This window comes from Protomyctophum parallelum (genome assembly GCF_964188405.1).
Source record: "Protomyctophum parallelum genome assembly, chromosome: 23".
Lineage (NCBI taxonomy): Eukaryota > Metazoa > Chordata > Actinopteri > Myctophiformes > Myctophidae > Protomyctophum > Protomyctophum parallelum.
Genome location: NC_139715.1, coordinates 8,355,424 through 8,375,210, shown reverse-complemented (window position 1 = coordinate 8,375,210; position 19,787 = coordinate 8,355,424). Strand labels below are relative to the sequence as shown.

The following is a 19,787-nucleotide window of genomic DNA, read 5'->3' as shown; positions in this document are numbered from 1 at the left end:
GTCTGGAAATGGGAAAATAAACCAGTAATATTTGCACTGCATCCTGTTGCATTGCCTGTCACGTCTCTTTAACGCCTTAACAGACGACGTCACACTGATAAGCACCAGCATGCGCGCGCATAGTGGCAGCACAAGAATGCTTCCTCTGCCCAGGCCGTAGCGTAACGGTCTGGGCACCGGACTGGTAATCCAGTCGCAGTGTGCCGCGGGTTCGACTCCCGGACCCGACACGGCCTTTACTGCATGTCATCCCCCCATCTCTCTCCCGTTTCCTGTCAGCCTACTGTCTGTCCCTTCAAAAATCAATAAAAGGCGTAAGCCGCAAAAAATATCTTAAAAAAAAAAAAAAAAAGAACGCTTCCTCTCATAAGATGCAATGGAAAAGTTCTAACTCACGTGTAAAAAAATACCCCATCAAACTTTCAGATGCTGTTTTTCTCCCAGTGCTTCTTGACAGGGGTGGGGGTCAAAATTTCACCCCCTCCCTATCTAAGTATTGGACAGTATTAGGATGTTGATATTTGTTGTGAATTTTCCCATGCAATCTAAATGGATGTTGGGGGTCATATTTTCATATTGTCATAATTTCACCACCTCCCTATCTAAGTGCAGTATTAGGAATCGGATGTTGATATTCATTTTGTATTCATATTTAGGGCCCCAAATCACACCTTGGAAATCACGAGTGTCTATTTCAAACAGTGTTTTTTGACAGGGCGTGTCAAAATTTCACCCCCCTCCCTATGTAAGTATTACTATTGGACAGTATTAGGATGTTGATATTCCTTTGTGTATTCATCTTTAGGGCCCCAAATCACACCTTGGAAATCACGAGTGTCTATTTCAAACAGTGTTCTTTTTACTGGGGGGGGGTCATAATTTCACCCCCCTCTCTATCTTAAGTATTGGACAGTATTAGGATGTTGATATTTGTTGTGAATTTTCCGATGCAATCTAAATGGATGTTGTGGGGGTCATATTTTTACGGCAGCAACTGCCTGTCATAATTTCCCTATCTAAGTGCAGTATTAGGATGTTGATATTCCTTTTGTATTCATCACAAGACTTTAACCCATTCTGAACGGGCACCCATTTTGGTGTCAGCATCATGTTATGCTTTAGCTATTTAAAAATAGCAGATCTACAAGCTCATATCGCGCCACCGAGTGGCGCGCTACGAGCTTGTAGGTCTGCTATTTTTGAAAAATCGAAGAGCGACTGACATTTTTAGAATCTGATCTCAGGTCAGAATGGGTTCATCAGACCAGTGTGTGTCCGGCGGAAAGTCTTGGGCTTGCAATGTTTCCACAACACTGATCCGTGCGTCGATGAGCGCAAACGCAACTTGTTAAACTGGTTTCATGACATTACTTTTCATTTATTATTTTTTTTGTTTTTCTTTTAGGTTAAATGTTATATATATATTAGGTTATATGACCTCAATTACACCCCAAAACCTGAACTTTGAACATTCAGTGGATTTTCTGTGGTCTGGAGTTTTCTCTGGGGTTTTGAAGCCTTCTGAGCTGCAATGAAAACAGGCAAAACAGTGAGAACAGTGACATCTGCTGCTTGTTTGAGAAGAACATAAAACCCCAGACCACAGAAAATCTACTGAATGTTAAAAGTTCTGGGTTTTTTGGGTGCAATTGAGCTCACAAAAACTTATTTTTATGTCACAATCCCTTTAAAGGTGAGCCCAAAATAAAATAATGTGCATGAATGCATCGGAAGCAGGAGGATAATCAAATCCATGCCTTACGAAAGGCAACTTTTGGCACGAGGTTAAGAAATGCAGCCCAATTTTATATTCTTTCCTAAATAGTGGTAGGCCTACTAGCTGAATTCAGTAGCAAGACAAAAGGCTATGCTATACTCTTAACCTTTGCCAGGACTTTGCTGTAGGCAATGGAAAGAAATAACACATTTTAATGCTGTGTGAGTGCTTCTGATAAGCCTGTTACATTCCCAGGGCTACAGCGGGTCCTGCTGTCAGACAATGAACTGAACATTAATGAACAATGATTAAGCATGCACTCAACCAAAATGGCAGTCCCGAAGCACGACCTGAATCCCAAAACACAGCCATGTTTATCCCTGTCAATAAACCACAGAAATGAAACCGTTCGTCGTTTGGGGGTCAGCAGCACACGCAGCTTGAAGGAAGGAACATTCAAATGGCGTTTCCTCTTCTTCCTCCTGACCTTCATCGGATGCTGGAAATACTCTGAGGCGTTCGGCATTTCCATCCATGACCTTTTTGTCTTTTCGCCTATAGACCGTTGTTGTCTGTGCACATGCATCTCTGACAGTCCACCAATGTTATTTAACTTATATTTCTATCTGTACACTCCTATAATGGAAACTGTTATATCCTTGCATGTTTTCCTTGTGACATACTGTATCTTAGGGGGGGGGGATTTACATACCGTATTTATATGTGTGTACCCTAATATGACTTAAATGTATGAGGCGCGCTGTAAAGTAAAGTAACGATGCCATTCAGACAGAGGGACAGACGGATCAGTGTAAGACACGACAAACAAAAAGCCCCCCCCCCCCCCCCCCAAATTTAGATACTGGAGACCTCTGTCAACATCCTGGGTGGGCTGCTTGCATGGCTGGTCCCTCTGCACCCCCCCCCCCCCCGACCCGCCGTCTGCTAAGACCAGAGCGTAGTTCCCCCAAAGGCCCAAATTGAGAGGGATATATATATATACAGTAGCATATATATATATATATATATTCGGCCGCATATCAATTTGGGGGTTCCATCACTTCCATGGCACGAAAAAGTTTGAAAACCCACTGATTTGTAGACTTGGCGTCATGTCTCATATAATGGCCAGTAAAATATCTTCTTCCACCACCACCACCACCACCACCACCACAGAAGGGTCACCTGATGACATGAGGAGGCTATTAGGGAGCCCTCCTGGTCCTCACTATGAAAGTGAGCCTCAGGGGGGGGGGTACCCTGGACCCCACAGGGTGTTGAGTGAACATGTCCAGGCGCTGAAACTGGATCTCAGCGCAGGTGGCCTTGAGTCTCGGAACATGTTTGTCAACTGCATCGCAGTGACCTGTCACCTAAATTGGTGGGGTCCCCCTGCCTGCACCGGTCTTATATAAGTCCTTACATTGTCACTGCTCGTGTCATTGTGGGGACTCAAGTCACTCAACAGTGTTTGCTGTTCCATCACTGGTGCCTTTAGTGCTTTTAAGTGTTATCATGGATGTTGTTTTAGTCAGATAAAACAGAAGAGAAACCGTCCACAATAGAACAGTTATTGAGGCTGCCCACATGATTCAGATGTGTGTTTGTGTTTGAATCCCACTCTGCACTTCACTCTGAATCTTTACTTTAAAGACCAACAAGAAGATTTAAGGTGGCGGAGCGGATAGATCATTGATACCTCAATGTTTGCCTTGTGGGACGCAGGTTCAAGTCTCATACCACCCCATACCCGATATGCCGTTGGCTAACTGTTGCATTAGTGGGCAGGGGGCATGCCCCCACCCCACCCCCCGACCTCCCTGCCCGTTGTTTCCAGACAATAAATAAAGTGAGGTGGTTATGAAAAAAGAACCTCAGCTGGATTTGAAGCCACGACCTCTGACTCACATTGACATGTCTTAACACAGTTGTCACTCTGTAGGCCTACTGAGAGAGAGAGAGAGAGAGAGAGAGAGAGAGAGAGAGAGAGAGAGAGAAAAAAGTCCATTTCACTTATATAAACATTGTACAAGTCACAATTTTGAGCAGCTACTCGGGATTCTAACAAATCAAATGCAGTTTTTCATGTTTTCTTTTATTTCACAGAAAGCAAGCAAAAAAGCAAGCGTGTCTTGTTTGACTCTCTTGCATGCTAGTAGTAGTATAATTGTCTACTCTATACTATAGACAATAGCTCTGCGTGCTCATCCATTGAAATGCTAATTAGATAACTGAACAACAGTGAATGAACAAAAAGACCCACAAGGGATACATGTGTATTGTGTATATTAATAAAGTCTATTGTTCTTATATTTTTGTTTGTCAACAGTAATTAGCAACCTATGAACTCGACTTTGGCTGCGTGTGAAATGAATAACCCCCTGTTTGTATTGCTCCACTGCCCTCTGCTGGTGAGCTGAGGTAAGGCTCCAACTACAACACATGAAGGGATCGACTTGGCCCTTTTTTAAACTATAGCTCCTCACCGCTCGCCCTACACACTTCCACTCGGTCTGAGTATAGATATATAAATTAAAATAATAGAGACGCAATGCAAGTGGATGGGAATTCCAGTGCCGTCTCTATTATTTATATGCTCAAACCGAGTGGAAGTGTGTAGGGCGAGTGGTAAGGAGCTATAGTTTCAAAAAGTGAATTGTCATAAGCTATAGTGGTTCTCTGTGGCCCGGGGCCCACTGGTTGGACTTTTTTATTTTTAGATGAAGCCCTGTGCTGAGAGAGAGAGAGAGAGAGAGAGAGAGAGAGAGAGAGAGAGATGAAGCGGGGAGGGACCCCCCCTTACATGCGTGTGAGTGTGTGTGTGTGTGTGTGTGTGTGTGTGTGTGTGTGTGTGTGTGTGTGTGTGTGTGTGTGTGTGTGTGTGTGTGTGTGTGTGTGTGCGTGCGTGTGTGTGTGGCAGCAGATCAGAGCATGGGGGCTGTCTAATTATGAAGAGTAATTATGAAGGCACATAGGATAGGCCTACTGAGTAAACACTCACAGACTGCACCCACATCATGTGCATACTTCATAGTTCATATACTAATTTTAAAACTGCTAGGTTAATACTGCTTGATTGAACAGGAGCCCTCGACTATAGGTTTCTTCGACTATGCATGCACCTCTTGGTAGCACAGCACCTCTAAGGCCCTTAAAACAAGGCCCCAGACTTCTCAAAACAAACTGGTCACGAAGTCCACACCCACAACACAGAGGGAGTGCAACAAACCATGCAACCCAGATTCGGCACAAACGAGGGACTAAATTATTTTCGCTCCTATGCCACCAAAATGTGGAACGCCCTACCAACAGTCATTAAGACATGCAAATCCCATGACTCTCTCAAAGGGCACCTATACGGACAGCTGCAATTCGAAACTGGCCCCCGTAAAATCGGCATATGTTTCTTTTCCCTTTTTACCCTTTATGATGAAGTTCTGTTCTTTGTGAGTATTTGTACGTCTCTAAATGTTTTGATGAATTGAACAAGGACCCTCTTGTAAACAAGTGTAATGAGTTTATTGGGTCGTCCACTCACAGTTAACAGTCTTTGTATTGAGTTGTGCTTGAAATGTACTGTAATTCTGCAAACTGTTAATAAATATTTCAATCAATCAATCAAACAAACAATGCAAGACACACACACACACACACACACACACACACACACACACACACACACACACACGCACACGCACGCACATGCACATTTCTGCAGTTCCTTGACTCAGCCAACAGGTGTCAGCATTTCTCCATGCAAGTAGCAGCTTCTAACAGTGACCACAAGGTATATCTGACAATGTCTTGTCTTATTATCATCATACTAAGATCCCCTGACCAAATACAAACGTGATTCTCAAAGGTAAAGAAAGAAAAGCAGGTGCGCTTCCTCTGGAAACTTCTCTTAGTTAAGGCAGTGCAGTGCTCAGCTTTGATTCAAAGCTGACCATGCAGATGTCCCCCTTTGCGTGCAGCGTGGGACAGTCCCACATTGCCAAGACTTTTGAGGTGTCCCACAAATTGAGACCCTGTCCCACATTGTGACTGGCAGGCAGCACTATTCAAACGTCCTAATCGTTAGTTAGTTGGCTTTCTGTTGTAAAGCTGAAATTAAAGGCTTTAGTATCAAGTCGGCCATAGCCTACAATCCATGACCAAAATGTAGCATTTTAAAACAAAATGTGAGTTGCCAGCAGGGTTTAAAACAAAATGTGAGTTGCCAGCAGGGTTTAAGACTAAATGATAGGCAATATTCGGCTATTATGACACCAAGGCATTTACTTAATGATTTCCCCGTCCCCCGTCCCAATTGTCCCACACAAGTGATACTTCTGTCCCTCAAAGGAACAGTTTGGATCTGGTCACCCATAGCTTTGAAAATAACTGAACCAACTAAGTGGAAAAAACGGCACTCCAAAATGAAAGATGCAAGACTGGCTCAGATGCAATTTCTCATGTTTATTTGAGAACGCTGATGCGTTTCAGCAGTAGCCTTCCTCAGAGCAGATTAAAAATTCTCAAAGGCTCCATGTTGAGTTAAAATGTTAACAAGTGTTGCTACATATAGCCTAGTGTAGGAAAATATAGTGGCCCTCTGGAGGGTATCCGGAGAACTCGCCAGTTTACCAACTCGCCGCAATTTAGTGCATTTTAGTTTTACTTCACCTTCATTTAAATTGCATTGAATTGAGAGAGAGAGAGGGTAGTTGTTTAGAGTTAACACTAGAGAGAGTAGGAATGTTAAAAATGTAAACACCAAAGTACCGAAACAATGTAATTCATTAGTAAACAATATCCTGAAATGGTAGTACTAGTCCTACTTATCATTGGTATTCACACATAGACCCCTATAGGCCTACTCACCTTTTTACCATTAAGCTGACCATAATTGCACAAAATAATTTGATCACTTTGGAAATGAACTATATCATCTGTGAGTTTGACATACTACACTGATGAAGACAGCATGTTAGCATATAACAATGAAGATATAGACATTGATGAAGAATTTTCATTGCGGCGACTTGGTAAACTGTGGAAATATAGTGGCCCTATGGAGTGAGTGTGGAACTATAGTGGCCCTCTGGAGTTAGTGTGGAAATATAGTGGCCTCAGAGTGTGTGTGGAACTATAGTGGCCCTCTGGACTCTGGAGTGAGTGTGGAACTATAGTGGTCCTCCTCTGCATCATCACAGTTGCCCACCCCCTGACTTTGCTGCTTGTTTCTTTCGCAAGATCTGGCAACACTGCACTCCTCATACTGATCACATGACATGACAGTTCAACACAAAGTGCTTGTGAACTTCCTGCTTAGTGCTGTCAGTCTACACAGTGGAACTTATTCAGCACTCTATGAAGGTTTGTACTGTATGTACACACTCAGTAGTGACATATTAACATGTTTATCAATATATGTTTACTCATTCAAACTCATGCACTGACCAGTCTGCTGGCAGCAGGTTAAAGGTAGGGTAACTTTGAATCAATGTGCAGCAGACACACAGTTAGAATGCACCTGCTTTTGTATTACATTCAGTGTTGGGCATGTAACGAGTTACTTTTAATATATTACTGTAAAATTATTATTTTACCCAGTAACGAGTAGTGTAAGGTATTACTTGACCAAAAACAGTAATATTATATATTACTATGTAAAGAAATAGTTGTATATTACTCAGGTTGTGTTGGCTGCGTAGTGCGTTTTGAAAACATTTTGTTTAAAAGGTCAAGCTGATTGCTGCTTTATTATCTACAGTACATAATGTGGAATATGCATGCAGCAGAAAAATTGTTGATGCGAGACTGTTGACTATTATGTCTGATTGGTGACTCTTATTATTCTCTCTAGGACAAGTAAGACGCGCAAACGCGGGAAGCGAACGCAGCTGTGTGTGTGTGTGTGTGTGTGTGTGTGTGTGTGTGTGTGTGTGTGTGTGTGTGTGTGTGTGTGTGTGTGTGTGTGTGTGTGTGTGTGTGTGTGTGTGTGTGTGTGTGTGTGTGTGTGTGTGTGTGTGTGTGTGTGTGTGTGTGTGTGTGTGTGCGCGCGCGCTACAGCTGCGCCCTGTGGTGGCGGGCGGGTGGTGTCACAGCGGGACAGACAGACAGACAGACACACACACAGACAGACAGACATGATCTGCAGGGTCTCATAGTTAGTGCTGACTGCGTTCGCAACTAGGTCGTCCTCAGACGAACCCTCCGTCGTCGCTTCCAGTCACCCCGTTTCTCCATACATCTGGCCAGCTCGTTGGTGCTTTATTCATTATTATTCCAATGAATTTGGAGCTGGCTAAACAGAAATGTGTTGGTGGTTGGGAACAGTAATATATAATACAAGTACAACTGATATTATATATTCCCGACTTGCAAAACTCGAAAAGAAAAACGGTTTATTTTTCTCCTTTTCTTTCAGAATAAAAGAGCATTTTGTCTTGCTTGTGTGCGGTGGTGGTTGTCCTGAGTCCTGGCCATGCGGCCCCTATGTGTGTGTGTGTGGCTGTGGTGCCTGGTCGTCCTGCTGTGGGTCAGGGGGGCAGGCTGTACCTCTCCTGTGGGACACGGCGGCAAAAAGCCCAACTTTGTCCTGTTCATGGTGGACGACCTGGGAATCGGGGACCTCGGCTGCTATGGCAACACGACACTGAGGTAAAAAAAAGCCTACCCGACCAATATTTCATGTTTTACAAATGTTAAATCTATAAGTTTCCATCCATCCATCTTCAGAGTGTTCCAGACATTAGTGACTTCCTCCTGGGGGATCCCGAGACGTTCCAAGGCCTGTGAGTCGATGCGTTTCCTCCAACCGCGCCTTGGTCTGCCCCGGGGTCTCCTCCCAGTGGGACGTGCCTCAAGGACCTCCCTAGGGAGACGCCCGAGAGGCATCCTAACCAGATGCCCGAACCACCATTCCAGGCGAAGAAGCAGTGACTCTACTCCGAGTCTCTCTTGTGTGACTGAACTTCTCACCCTATTTCTAAGGGAGATGCAAGCCACCCGTCGAAGAAAACACATTTCGGCCGCTTGTATTCGCGACCTTATTCTTTCGGTCATGACCCACACTTCATGACCATAGGTGAGAGTAGGAACGAAGATTGCTCTGTAAACATAGAGCTTTGCCTTCTGGCTCAAATCTCTTTTCGTCACAACAGTGCGGTACACCTGCAATAACGCCCCTGCCGCTCCAATTCTCCGGTTGATCTCCTTCTCCGTCCTCCCCTCACTCGTGAACAAGACCCTGAGATACTTGAACTCCTTCACCTGGGCCCCAAGTGAAGGAGTTCAAGTATCTCAGGCATACAGGCAGTCAATCTGCATTGGCTGTGAAGGCAAAAGCCTCTGTCCACGAACTGTTAAATCCTCTGTTTTTCGTCGGCTATCTTTATTTCTCTCCCTGTAGAAGCCATAGCGTAGCAGGCAGCAGCCTCACACACCGACTGGTTTGTTTATAATAGACACCTGGCTGGCACGGCACTGAGTGTGTCACATGCTATGACGCAAATTTTAGTTTAGTTAAGTTTTCCAATTTTGTAAAAATGTGTAGAATAAATATTAAGAATGCTTGTCACGTTTGGCCTCCTACAGAAACCATAAATGAAAAATAATTTATTGCTACTTTTAATGCTACAGGGAGCCACTAGGGGTGTGCTCTAGAGCCGCATGCGGCTCTAGAGCTGCCTGTTGCAGACCCCTGACCTGGGGTAATGCCCTTTTTATTTGTTGACGAAATTGTCAATATATTTAGACTAAAATGTTAGGAAGGGACTAGTGGACAAGAGATCCAGTGTAAGTCATTTTACTGTACACTACGCATTTTTGCATGCTGAAAATAGCCGATCTAGATGCGTTGTGAGCTTGTAGATCGGCTATTTTCAGCAAGTGTAAAAACAATCATTACAACGGCATCAAGGCCCGCCAAAATACATTTCAGTCGACTACTAAATCAACTGTAGATTTAGTCGACTAAAATCTTATGCTATTGAATTGAATAAAACTAAAATTTGCTGCCAAAAACAACACTGCAGGACCCCCAACATCGACGGACTGGCCCGGGACGGGGTGAAGCTGACGCACCACATTGCGGCCGCACCGCTCTGCACCCCCAGCAGGGCGGCGTTCCTCACCGGACGCTACCCCATACGATCCGGTCAGTTCACCTTCACCCCTGCTGTCATGTGGTTTTTAGATTCATATTTTGATAGTAATCATCGCTATAGAGCAGTGGTTTTTTATCCCACGATTTTGTAACCCATTTTTCACCCCTGTGTCAATCATCTAATGTGATCCTGGGCTCTACACACCCTCCACCAACCTAGTCCCCATATATGGGGGACAAGGGGAGAGCAACGGACTTGAACTCATGCTTCCTTCATGCCTGAGTGTCCAAGTTGCTCCTTTACACCTGACAGAGGTAGAGCAGTGGTTTTTAACCCTTTTCATATCAAGGCCCATTCATTATTCTGCATTTGAGCCACGGATCACCATTTGGTGAGATTTAGCATCTCAGACCCAAACCATAGAATATTTGTTGTTATCGTTGAATACGATTTTCCAGAATTCCATGCTGTATTGATGTGGTACCATAGGAGAGACAACAGGAAAACGATTAAAATAACAATTCTTCTACATTATTTTATTGTGTAGATTAGAATTATTGTAAATTGTATACATATATATATACATATATTATATACACAATAATATAACTCTTGAGAGCGTGAGCAAAATGCAACCAATTGGAGCCGTAATGTTCCATTTGGTTTCATTTTACACTCAAGAGTTAAAGATCTAATAAGGGTTAATTTGGTCACCAACTCTCCATCACAGGGGACCATGGCCGATGAAGACCTTTCCGAGGTCTTGTCAGGTGCCTTTATAATATATAAAGGCTGTTCCTCTTTTTTTCTCCTGAGTGTCTGCATTGTCTGTTGTTTTTTCCCCTCGTCCTGAATAATGTGTTGTATTGTTTAGGTATAGAGCGTCGCAGTCCCGCCCCCTTAATTCCCAATGCATTTTTCCCATAGACATTTCAAAAAGTATTTATTTAAAGACCTTATAAGCGTCGTACAAAGCCAACACGAGTTGTGACAAATCATGACAACAAACACAATATTTTGGACCAAACAAATTATTTCAAAGAATAAAAACAACAAACCTGCCGTTTATTTTCTTTGTTTGTCCAAAAACATTGTGTTTATTGTCATGATGTGTCACAAGTTCACAACTCGAGTTGGCTTTGTCCGCAGCATAAACGTCTTTAAATAAATACTTTTTGAAAAGTCAATGAGGAAAATGAACGGGGAATTATTTTCCGGGTCTCTCGAGGGGGCGGGACAGAGCGACGCTCTATTGTGGACACAGGGATGTCATGTATTGTGTTGTATTGTACAGGTATGGTGGGCACTGGGAGGCTGGGGGTCTATCTGTTCACAGCTGTATCAGGAGGCCTTCCCAGCCACGAAGTCACGTTTGCCAGGCTTGCCAAGCAGCAGGGCTACCAGACAGCTCTCATAGGTACCAGACATGAGATTAGTCTTTAGTAAAATGAGTAAAATGTCATAATGGTGACACAGCCCTAATTCGTTCGTTCGTTCGTCATTGTTTGGTTGTTTTTTTTTGTCGGTAGGAAAATGGCACCTGGGCCTGAACTGCGAGAGCAGCGAGGACCACTGCCACCACCCCTCGGTGCACGGCTTCCAACACTTCTACGGCACGGTCAGAATCTATTTACAATGTACATTTACAATGTACATTCTTATAAAGCCATTCTTGGTGATCTGCCGTCTTACATTTCCTCCAAATTCGATTTGGTCAAAATGGTCTAATCCTCAGATCTAATGCTTGGCTTGTAGTACCAGCATTCAAATCCGAGGGGGGTAAAAATGTCTGGCCTTCTTTGGCCCTTGGTCGTAGAACGACCTACAGTGCAGAGTAAAATAGGCTTTGAAAGTTCCCTTGAGAAGTTTCAAAAGGATTATCTTAGATGTACAGTCCAACACCTGCACATGTTTGCACATGTGCTAGCCTTTGTTCATGCCTATATATTTATTATTTCTGTTTATATTTTGTACATTGTGTATTTGCCTTGCCACTAAAAGATTAGCACTTTGGTGATGTGTTGTATTTATTTCATAGGTACTTTGAGGTGTATCATGGATGTTTTATTTGCTGTTCTATAATGTGACATATACGATTGAAGTGTAATTTAATTTCTGCCTCTTGGCCAGTTCCCACAGTTAAATAAAAAGGCATTTTAGTACGCTCTTAATCCAGAGTGATTTACAGTAAGCATTGCAAGCAAGGTAAACAATAACCACGAGGTAACACATCATATGCATAGAGACTGTGTAGTGCCTCAGTAATCTGGGTTAATAGGTAGATCACCAATCTAAACATTTTAAAACATGATTAACATTGAAAACTCTACAATAGGATGCCAGGTCAACAAATTAACCTGGCCTCTGTCTAAATAACATGCTATCGAAACTACATTTTAACCTTTGTATAATAAGCCTCAAAAGTCGTCAAGGATACGGCAAGTGCTAGTACGGACTAAGATGGTGTTCAGATAACGGTGGAAGATTGTGAGTGAGTCTGCAGTTCTAATTGCAACGGGGGAGTTCGTTCCACAGTTTGGGAGCCAGAAGGGAGAAGAGTCTTGGACGTGTGGAGAGTTGTCCCGGTCCCGGATGTTTTCAGAGTGAGCTGGAGGGTTGTAGGGTTGGATCAGGCTTTGAATATAAAGGGATTGCCCAGGGATTAAAGTTCAAGGTAATTTGTTTTCAGTCATTTGGATTCCATAATAGAAGCATGTCTTCTATGGAAGCATGATGTTGAGCTTGTAGATATGCAGTTTTCTTTTACATTTTTAGATTAGAGCAGTTGAAGTGGTCAAACTAGCGATACGTTCAGAAGCATCTTCCCTACATTTTTGATGGTCTCGTTTATTTCATAAAATCAAAGGTTAAAGCCTCAGTCCATGAGCTATTCGCCTGGTTGTCATTAGGCCTATATAGGGAGGCTCCTTTCACACTGTTTCACAAATAACACACTTTTTTTCTCCTTCCAGTCGTGATGTTTTATTTTGTTTTAATCCATACTGTACCTTTGGTTGCTTTGTAGGCCAACAACAGAATCACAGGTGTACATGTGTAAAACAAGTGGGTGACATTGTTTTTTGTTTTTTTGTTTCCAGGTCATGACCAACCTGAGAGACTGCCAGCCTGGCCACAGCTCTGTGCTGCTTAAAGTGGAGCATCACATCCCGTACCGCGCCCTGGGGCTGCTGCTCGCTACCACCGCCCTCCTGCACTACGCCGGCGCCATCACCGTCCGGTAAGGACCTCTCACAATGAGTACAGCATCGACTGATAGCAATTATTGGAGATAATCACTTATTTTTATTTTTATTTGCGTTATCGTTATACCAGAAATGTCCGACAGGCATTAGTCCATAACTATAACCTCACAGGAAGCCACGGGTTAGTTTGAACCTGCCACGCATGTCGGGAGCCACGGGTTAGTTTTAACATGCCACGGGTTAGTTTTAACATGCCACGGGTTAGTTTTAACATGCCACGGGTTAGTTTTAACATGCCACGGGTTAGTTTTAACATGCCACGGGTTAGTTTTAACATGCCACGGGTTAGTTTTAACATGCCACGGGTTAGTTTTAACATGCCACGGGTTAGTTTTAACATGCCACGGGTTAGTTTTAACATGCCACGGGTTAGTTTTAACATGCCACGGGTTAGTTTTAACATGCCACGGGTTAGTTTTAACATGCCACGGGTTAGTTTTAACATGCCACGGGTTAGTTTTAACATGCCACGGGTTAGTTTTAACATGCCACGGGTTAGTTTTAACATGCCACGGGTTAGTTTTAACATGCCACGGGTTAGTTTTAACATGCCACGGGTTAGTTTTAACATGCCACAGGTTAGTTTTAAACTGCCACGGGTTAGTTTTAACATGCCACGGGTTAGTTTTAACATGCCACGGGTTAGTTTTAACATGCCACGGGTTAGTTTTAACATGCCACGGGTTAGTTTTAACATGCCACGGGTTAGTTTTAACATGCCACGGGTTAGTTTTAACATGCCACAGGTTAGTTTTAAACTGCCACGGGTTAGTTTTAACATGCCACAGGTTAGTTTTAAACTGCCACGCATGTCGGGAGCCACAGGTTAGTTTTTTTTTTTTTACACTTTATTTTGATTTTTATGTGTACATTTTGTTGTATCCGACATGTAAATATCCCCCCCTCCCCCCAATCAAGGTCAGAACAAGACAAATAAAACAAAGACAGACAGTACAAGACAGTAAAAGTAATTAGTAAACTAGTTTTGAAAGTACTAATGAACATAGTAAGAAGAAAAAAATAATAATCACAGGTTAGTTTTAACCTGGCCACGGGTTAGTTGTAACCGGCCACGCATGTCGGGAGCGGACTAATTAATGCCTGTCGGACTATTGTCTAACCAACCGATATGGAAATTGCATGTCATTATTGTGGCAGAAATAATTGTGATTAACGATATTATCATGATAAAATTCAAAATGCCACTTTTGTTAACCACCATGTTGGACCATGTTAACCAGCATCCAGCAAAACGCTTGTAGATATGCTATTTTGGTGAGTTGATTTGTGTAGAGTCAAATAAAAGTTTTAGTTCTAGTGATTCTGAATTTCCAGCTAAACAAAAGCGAATTCATCCTAGTGTAAGACGGATTTCACAATAAATGTAAATCCCTGCGATACGATTGTGTTTTTTTATCACGATAAACGATAATAACGAGTATAGTCCCATCCCTATAGCATGACAATTAGGCTAACGGTCATGTAAAATGTCACGATTGTGACAACCCTACCGTCACAGGAGGGGCGTGGTCGTGGGCGTGGCGTTGGCGGTAGCCACCGCCGTGGCTCTCTTCGGGGCCTTTGTGAGAGTGTTCCCCGACCTGAACTGCCTGCTCATGAGGGACCACCGCATCGTGGAGCAGCCATACGTCTCTGAGAACCTGACGCGCAGGATGACCCTGGAGGCCGTGCACTTCTTAGAGAGGTAGGGGTTGACCCTCAGGATGACCCTGGAGGCCGTGCACTTCTTAGAGAGGTAGGGGTTGACCCTCAGGATGACCCTGGGAGGCCGTGCACTTCTTAGAGAGGTAGGGGTTGACCCTCAGGATGACCCTGGGAGGCCGTGCACTTCTTAGAGAGGTAGGGGTTGACCCTCAGGATGACCCTGGAGGCCGTGCACTTCTTAGAGAGGTAGGGGTTGACCCCTCAGGATGACCCTGGAGGCCGTGCACTTCTTAGAGAGGTAGGGGTTGACCCCGAGCTTGACCCTGGAGGCCGTGCACTTCTTAGAGAGGTAGGGGTTGACCCTCAGGATGACCCTGGAGGCTGTGCACTTCTTAGAGAGGTAGGAGTTGACCCCGAGCTTGACCCTGGAGGCTGTGCACTTCTTAGAGAGGTAGGGGTTGACCCCGAGGATAACCCGGGAGGGAGGTACTAATGTCAAAATATTTAGTTCCAGGGACCCCCCCCCCCCAGAAGCAAATGAATATGCTCACTTTAAAAGTAAGTACTTCAAAAGACGTCGATGATTTTTGAATAGCCAAAGTATATAATTACACCTAAGTCAGGCAGCCGCTAGATAATATATGTAATAGCTTTAAAGCACAGCTCGAGACCTACAGTACTTTTACTCTTGCTTTTAGTTGATTTTTTTTTTTTCTTAAATTTTAAACGATTTTGTAACCCAGTTTTCTTTTCACCCACTGCCAATTATCTAATGTAATCCTGGGCGCTACACTTCCTCTGCCAACCTGGGGGGGCAGCGGACTGACCTCATGCCTCCTTCTATGCATGAGCTTTTAGTTGATTTTAAATTCTTTGTGGTGTTATTCATGTCCTCACCTGATTCACTGCCTTTATTGCTATTATTTAAATGCTCTTTTATGCTTTTGCCCTTTGCTGCATTTCATGTCATGAAAGGTGCTATACAAATAAAGTGTGTTATTATTATTATTATTAGACATTTTTTATTACACATCATTTCTGTCTGTGTGTGCAGCAATGCGGCCGGGCCCTTCCTGCTGCTGTTCTCCTTCGTCCAGGTGCACACGGCGCTGTTCGCCTCCGCTCCCTTCAGGGGGAGCAGCCAGCACGGCATCTACGGGGACGCCGTGCATGAGGTGGACTGGAGCGTAGGTGAGTGACCCCAAAGCCAAACTCCCAATGCCCCAAAACATATCTCGGCAGGTCACCAATTTCACCGTAACACCGTTACGCCGCCATGCTGGAGTGGGCGAGTGTGCAGTGTGATTTTGAGGTATTGGAATTTGGCTATATCCCTACGGAGACGCAGTGTAACGGAGGTGCACTGGAGCGTACAGTAGGTGAGTCTAATGTCATGTAAATCTGACTCCAGGACAGATTCTACAGACAATGAATAGCCTGACAGTACAGTATAATGTCACTGTATATTGTATCTTTTCCCTTTTTTGCTTCCCATATGATGAATTCCTGTTCTGTTCTTTAGCTACATAGAAATGTCTATTTGTATGTCTCTAAATGTTTTGATGAATTGAACAATGTGGACCCTGTTGTAAACAAGTGTAATGCTTAATTGGGTCGTCCACTCACAGTTGACAGTCTTTGTATTGAGTTTGTGCTTAAAATGTACTGTAAATTCTACAAACTGTTAATAAATATTTCAATCAATCAATCAATGTAAATCTGACCCCATGTCAGATTCTACAGACCCTGGACAGGCTGACCCAGGTCAGATTCTACAGACCCTGGTCAGGCTGACTAGTATAATGTCATGTAAATCTGACCCAAGGTCAGATTCTACAGACCCTGGACAAGCTGGGGCTGAGGGACGACACACTGGTGTACCTGACCTCAGACCAGGGCGCTCACCTGGAGGAGATCTCTGCCAGCGGAGAGGTGCACCGGGGATTTAACGGGATATACAAAGGTGAAGCACCTCATTATTAGGCCTGTAGCTATCGAACTATATAGGGCATAGTGGGCAAAATGGTAGCCATGTTGTGGTACCGCAAAAGATAGAATAGCCATACGTTTTCCCCATAGAGGTTTGGGAAAATATTTAATGTTAATCATGACCAAAAAACATTTGAAAACCGCAAAAACTTTTTTTTTAAGGCAGAATGAACATAAAAACAATAGCCAGGGGATATTAAAACAATATGTGAATAAATTCCTTACCAAGAAATGCCTACACCAAATAATGTGTTTGTAGTGTTCGTGTATAATGGGTTTTTCAGGTCATCACATTTGTGATGACGGCTATAGCCGTTTTTAGAGTGTTTTTTGTGCAAAACAAATGCTTACAATGGATTCATTCATGTAAATGTTGCCCGCATAAGGTTATGAATGGTACCCCAACTTCCAGCAGCTGTCACAGATTCCCCTTGAAATAGAATTTCAGCATTTTGTGAGATGTGCTACTAGTCTAGACACCTATGACCTATTAAAAACACATTCTTGGCAAGGAATTTATTCACGGATTGGATTTCTTTCGGATAATATTCCCCTACTACTGTATAAACCAACAATGGGTCTGATAACCCATTCTGACCGGGCACCCAATTTGGTGTCGGCATCATGTCATGCTTTAGCTATTGAAAAATAGCAGATCTACAAGCTCATATCGCGCCACCGAGTGGCGCGATACGAGCTTGTAGGTCTGCTATTTATTTTTTTTAATCGAAGAACGACTGACATTTTTAGAATCTGATCTCAGATCAGAATGGGTTCGTCAGACCAGCGTGTGTCCAGTGGAAACCTCGTATGAATCTGATCTCAGGTCAGAATGGGATAATAGCTGCCGTTGCCTCCCTATACGCGCCACAGCGGGGAAGTCGACCAACTGGGAGGGGGGCATCCGGGTGCCGGGCATCGTGCGGTGGTCCGGAGCCCTGCCGGCGGGCACGGAGGTCGACGAGCCCACCAGCAACATGGACCTGTTCCCCACCGTGGTGAGGCTGGCCGGAGCAGACCTCCCCCAGGACAGGTGGGCTCCACACAGCAGTGTTGATTTTGATTTGATTGTAGCCCTAGGTATTTTTGAATACTGTAAATGTTCATTTAGTTTGTCATATTTTTGTCATCTGAAATTTTTTTTGTCTAGTTTTAGTGATTTTAGTCGCCTAAATCTGCGGTTGATTTTCTCGACAAAAGAAATATTTTGGTGGGACTCGATGGCGCTGGCGTTGTAAATGCCTGATTTTACACTTTACTCTCACATTTGACAATTTAGGCAACCAAACCAAATTAGAAATGACACTAGGGTTTTTTACAACCGTTGCAGTGCGGTGACGTATGCGTCTGTGTCTCAGATGGAAATGTATTGAAGTAGTCGTCAAGGTCGACTTCATTGCCTCACAAGTATGACATTTCACCGCACGTGGTCCAAACATTAAAAACGCATGAATACTTTCCCATACACACAAAGAACAACACAGACATACAAGGTTCCAAAAGGCGCCTATAACAAACACATGGATTTCAGGGGCGAGGATTGTGTTTTGTGTTGTGTTGCTGCTGCAGACAGATAGATGGTCGTGACCTCATGGCCCTGCTTCAGGGCAGAGCGGGGGAGGAGACATCCCACCACCAGTTTCTCTTCCATTACTGCAATGCCTATCTGAACGCCGTCCGATGGAAACCGCCCAACAGTGAGTCTTTCATTTCTTTACGAAAAGCAACGGAAAGAGAGGCTGAGTGGTAGGCCTTATATTTTTGTAAATCGGTGCTTCTCAAACACAGGGACGGCTCCGGGGGGGCTAGGGGGGCCCTAGGTCCGTGGCTCAAATATGAATAAATAATGGCCCAAAATCCCATAGACTTGGCTGCCGTATGACGTAATCTTCAAAAGCCATGCATTGGAGGCCCTCAAAATGTGTTTAAAATCACCGTTTCTTTGTGTCATGGCCAGGCAGCGCCGTGTGGAAGGCCTTCTACTTCACGCCCGACTTCTACCCCGAGAATGAGACGGCGTGCTTCCACACGCACGCCTGCTTCTGCACGCCGGCCTACGTCACGTACCACCGCCCTCCCCTGCTCTTCGACCTCTCCCGGGACCCCCGGGAGGCTTCGCCGCTGACCCCCGCCACGGAGCCCGCCTTCCACGCCGTCCTGGAGGCCATGGACGAGGCCGCGAGGCGCCACCGTGCCTCCCTGGAGACCCCCACCCCCGCCGCAGAGAGCCAGATGTCACCGTGGCACATGGTGTGGAAGCCCTGGCTGCAGCCCTGCTGCTCCTCACCCGCGCAGCTGTGCCGGTGCCAGAGGGACGAGCCGCAGGCGCCAGGGCTGCTGGGTAACTAACTAACTAACTAAGGTTGGGATCACAGACCGTATAAAAACTATGGACGAAGAGAACCGCCACGACGTCACACACACACACACACACACACACACACACACACACACACACACACACATAGACATCAAAGGAAGGGGCGACTGTGGCCCAGGAGGTAGAGCAGGTCGTCCAAGGATCCCTGGGTCGGCGGTTCAAACTCCTCCTGTCCTCCACATGTCGAAGTGTCCTTGCGGGCAAGACGCTGAACCCTACATTGCATCCAATGAGCTGGTCAGTGTGAGCTTGCCACCATTTGTGTGGAAACTGTTCGCCGCTTCACCTCCCAATGTATGAATGAATGAACCAGTTTAAAGCGCTTTGAGCACTTGGAAAAGCGCTATAAAAATGCAATTCATTAAAGGGGGGCCTTTTACTCGTCTGTAAAAAAGTCTCCTCTCCAGAACATGAATGCTTCATTTACTTGGTGAAAGAATTGCAATGCCCCCCCTTTCCTTTCCATGCCATATACCCGAAGGCAGCAGGAGAATTGCCTTTTTTTCCCCCCCTGAACTTGAATGCAGCATTTTACGTTGAAAGAATTTGTGTAGAAATCCATGTCGTAAGCTGCATCTTCTGTAGCTAAAGAGTGCGGGGGTCACGCCCCGAAAATAGCTGATCTACAAGCTCTCAACTAGTCTCAGCACGACACATTCTGACTTGTAGATTTGTTATTT

General features: G+C 44.4%; 1 protein-coding gene across 1 annotated transcript; it reads left to right on the top strand.

Moving 5' to 3' along the window:
* Window positions 1-7,033: 7,033 nt before the first annotated feature.
* On the top strand, window positions 7,034-19,076 carry sts (steroid sulfatase (microsomal), isozyme S; the record flags this gene model as incomplete). The annotated part of the gene is made up of 12 exons (XM_083758341.1): window positions 7,034-7,075; window positions 8,130-8,362; window positions 9,739-9,860; window positions 11,105-11,227; window positions 11,340-11,428; window positions 12,909-13,048; window positions 14,593-14,778; window positions 15,793-15,929; window positions 16,564-16,701; window positions 17,601-17,760; window positions 18,297-18,424; window positions 18,685-19,076. The coding sequence occupies exons 2-12, from the start codon at window positions 8,187-8,189 to the stop codon at window positions 19,074-19,076; spliced, it is 1,791 nt and encodes a 596-aa protein (XP_083614467.1). The 5' UTR covers window positions 7,034-7,075; window positions 8,130-8,186.
* Window positions 19,077-19,787: the final 711 nt, after the last annotated feature.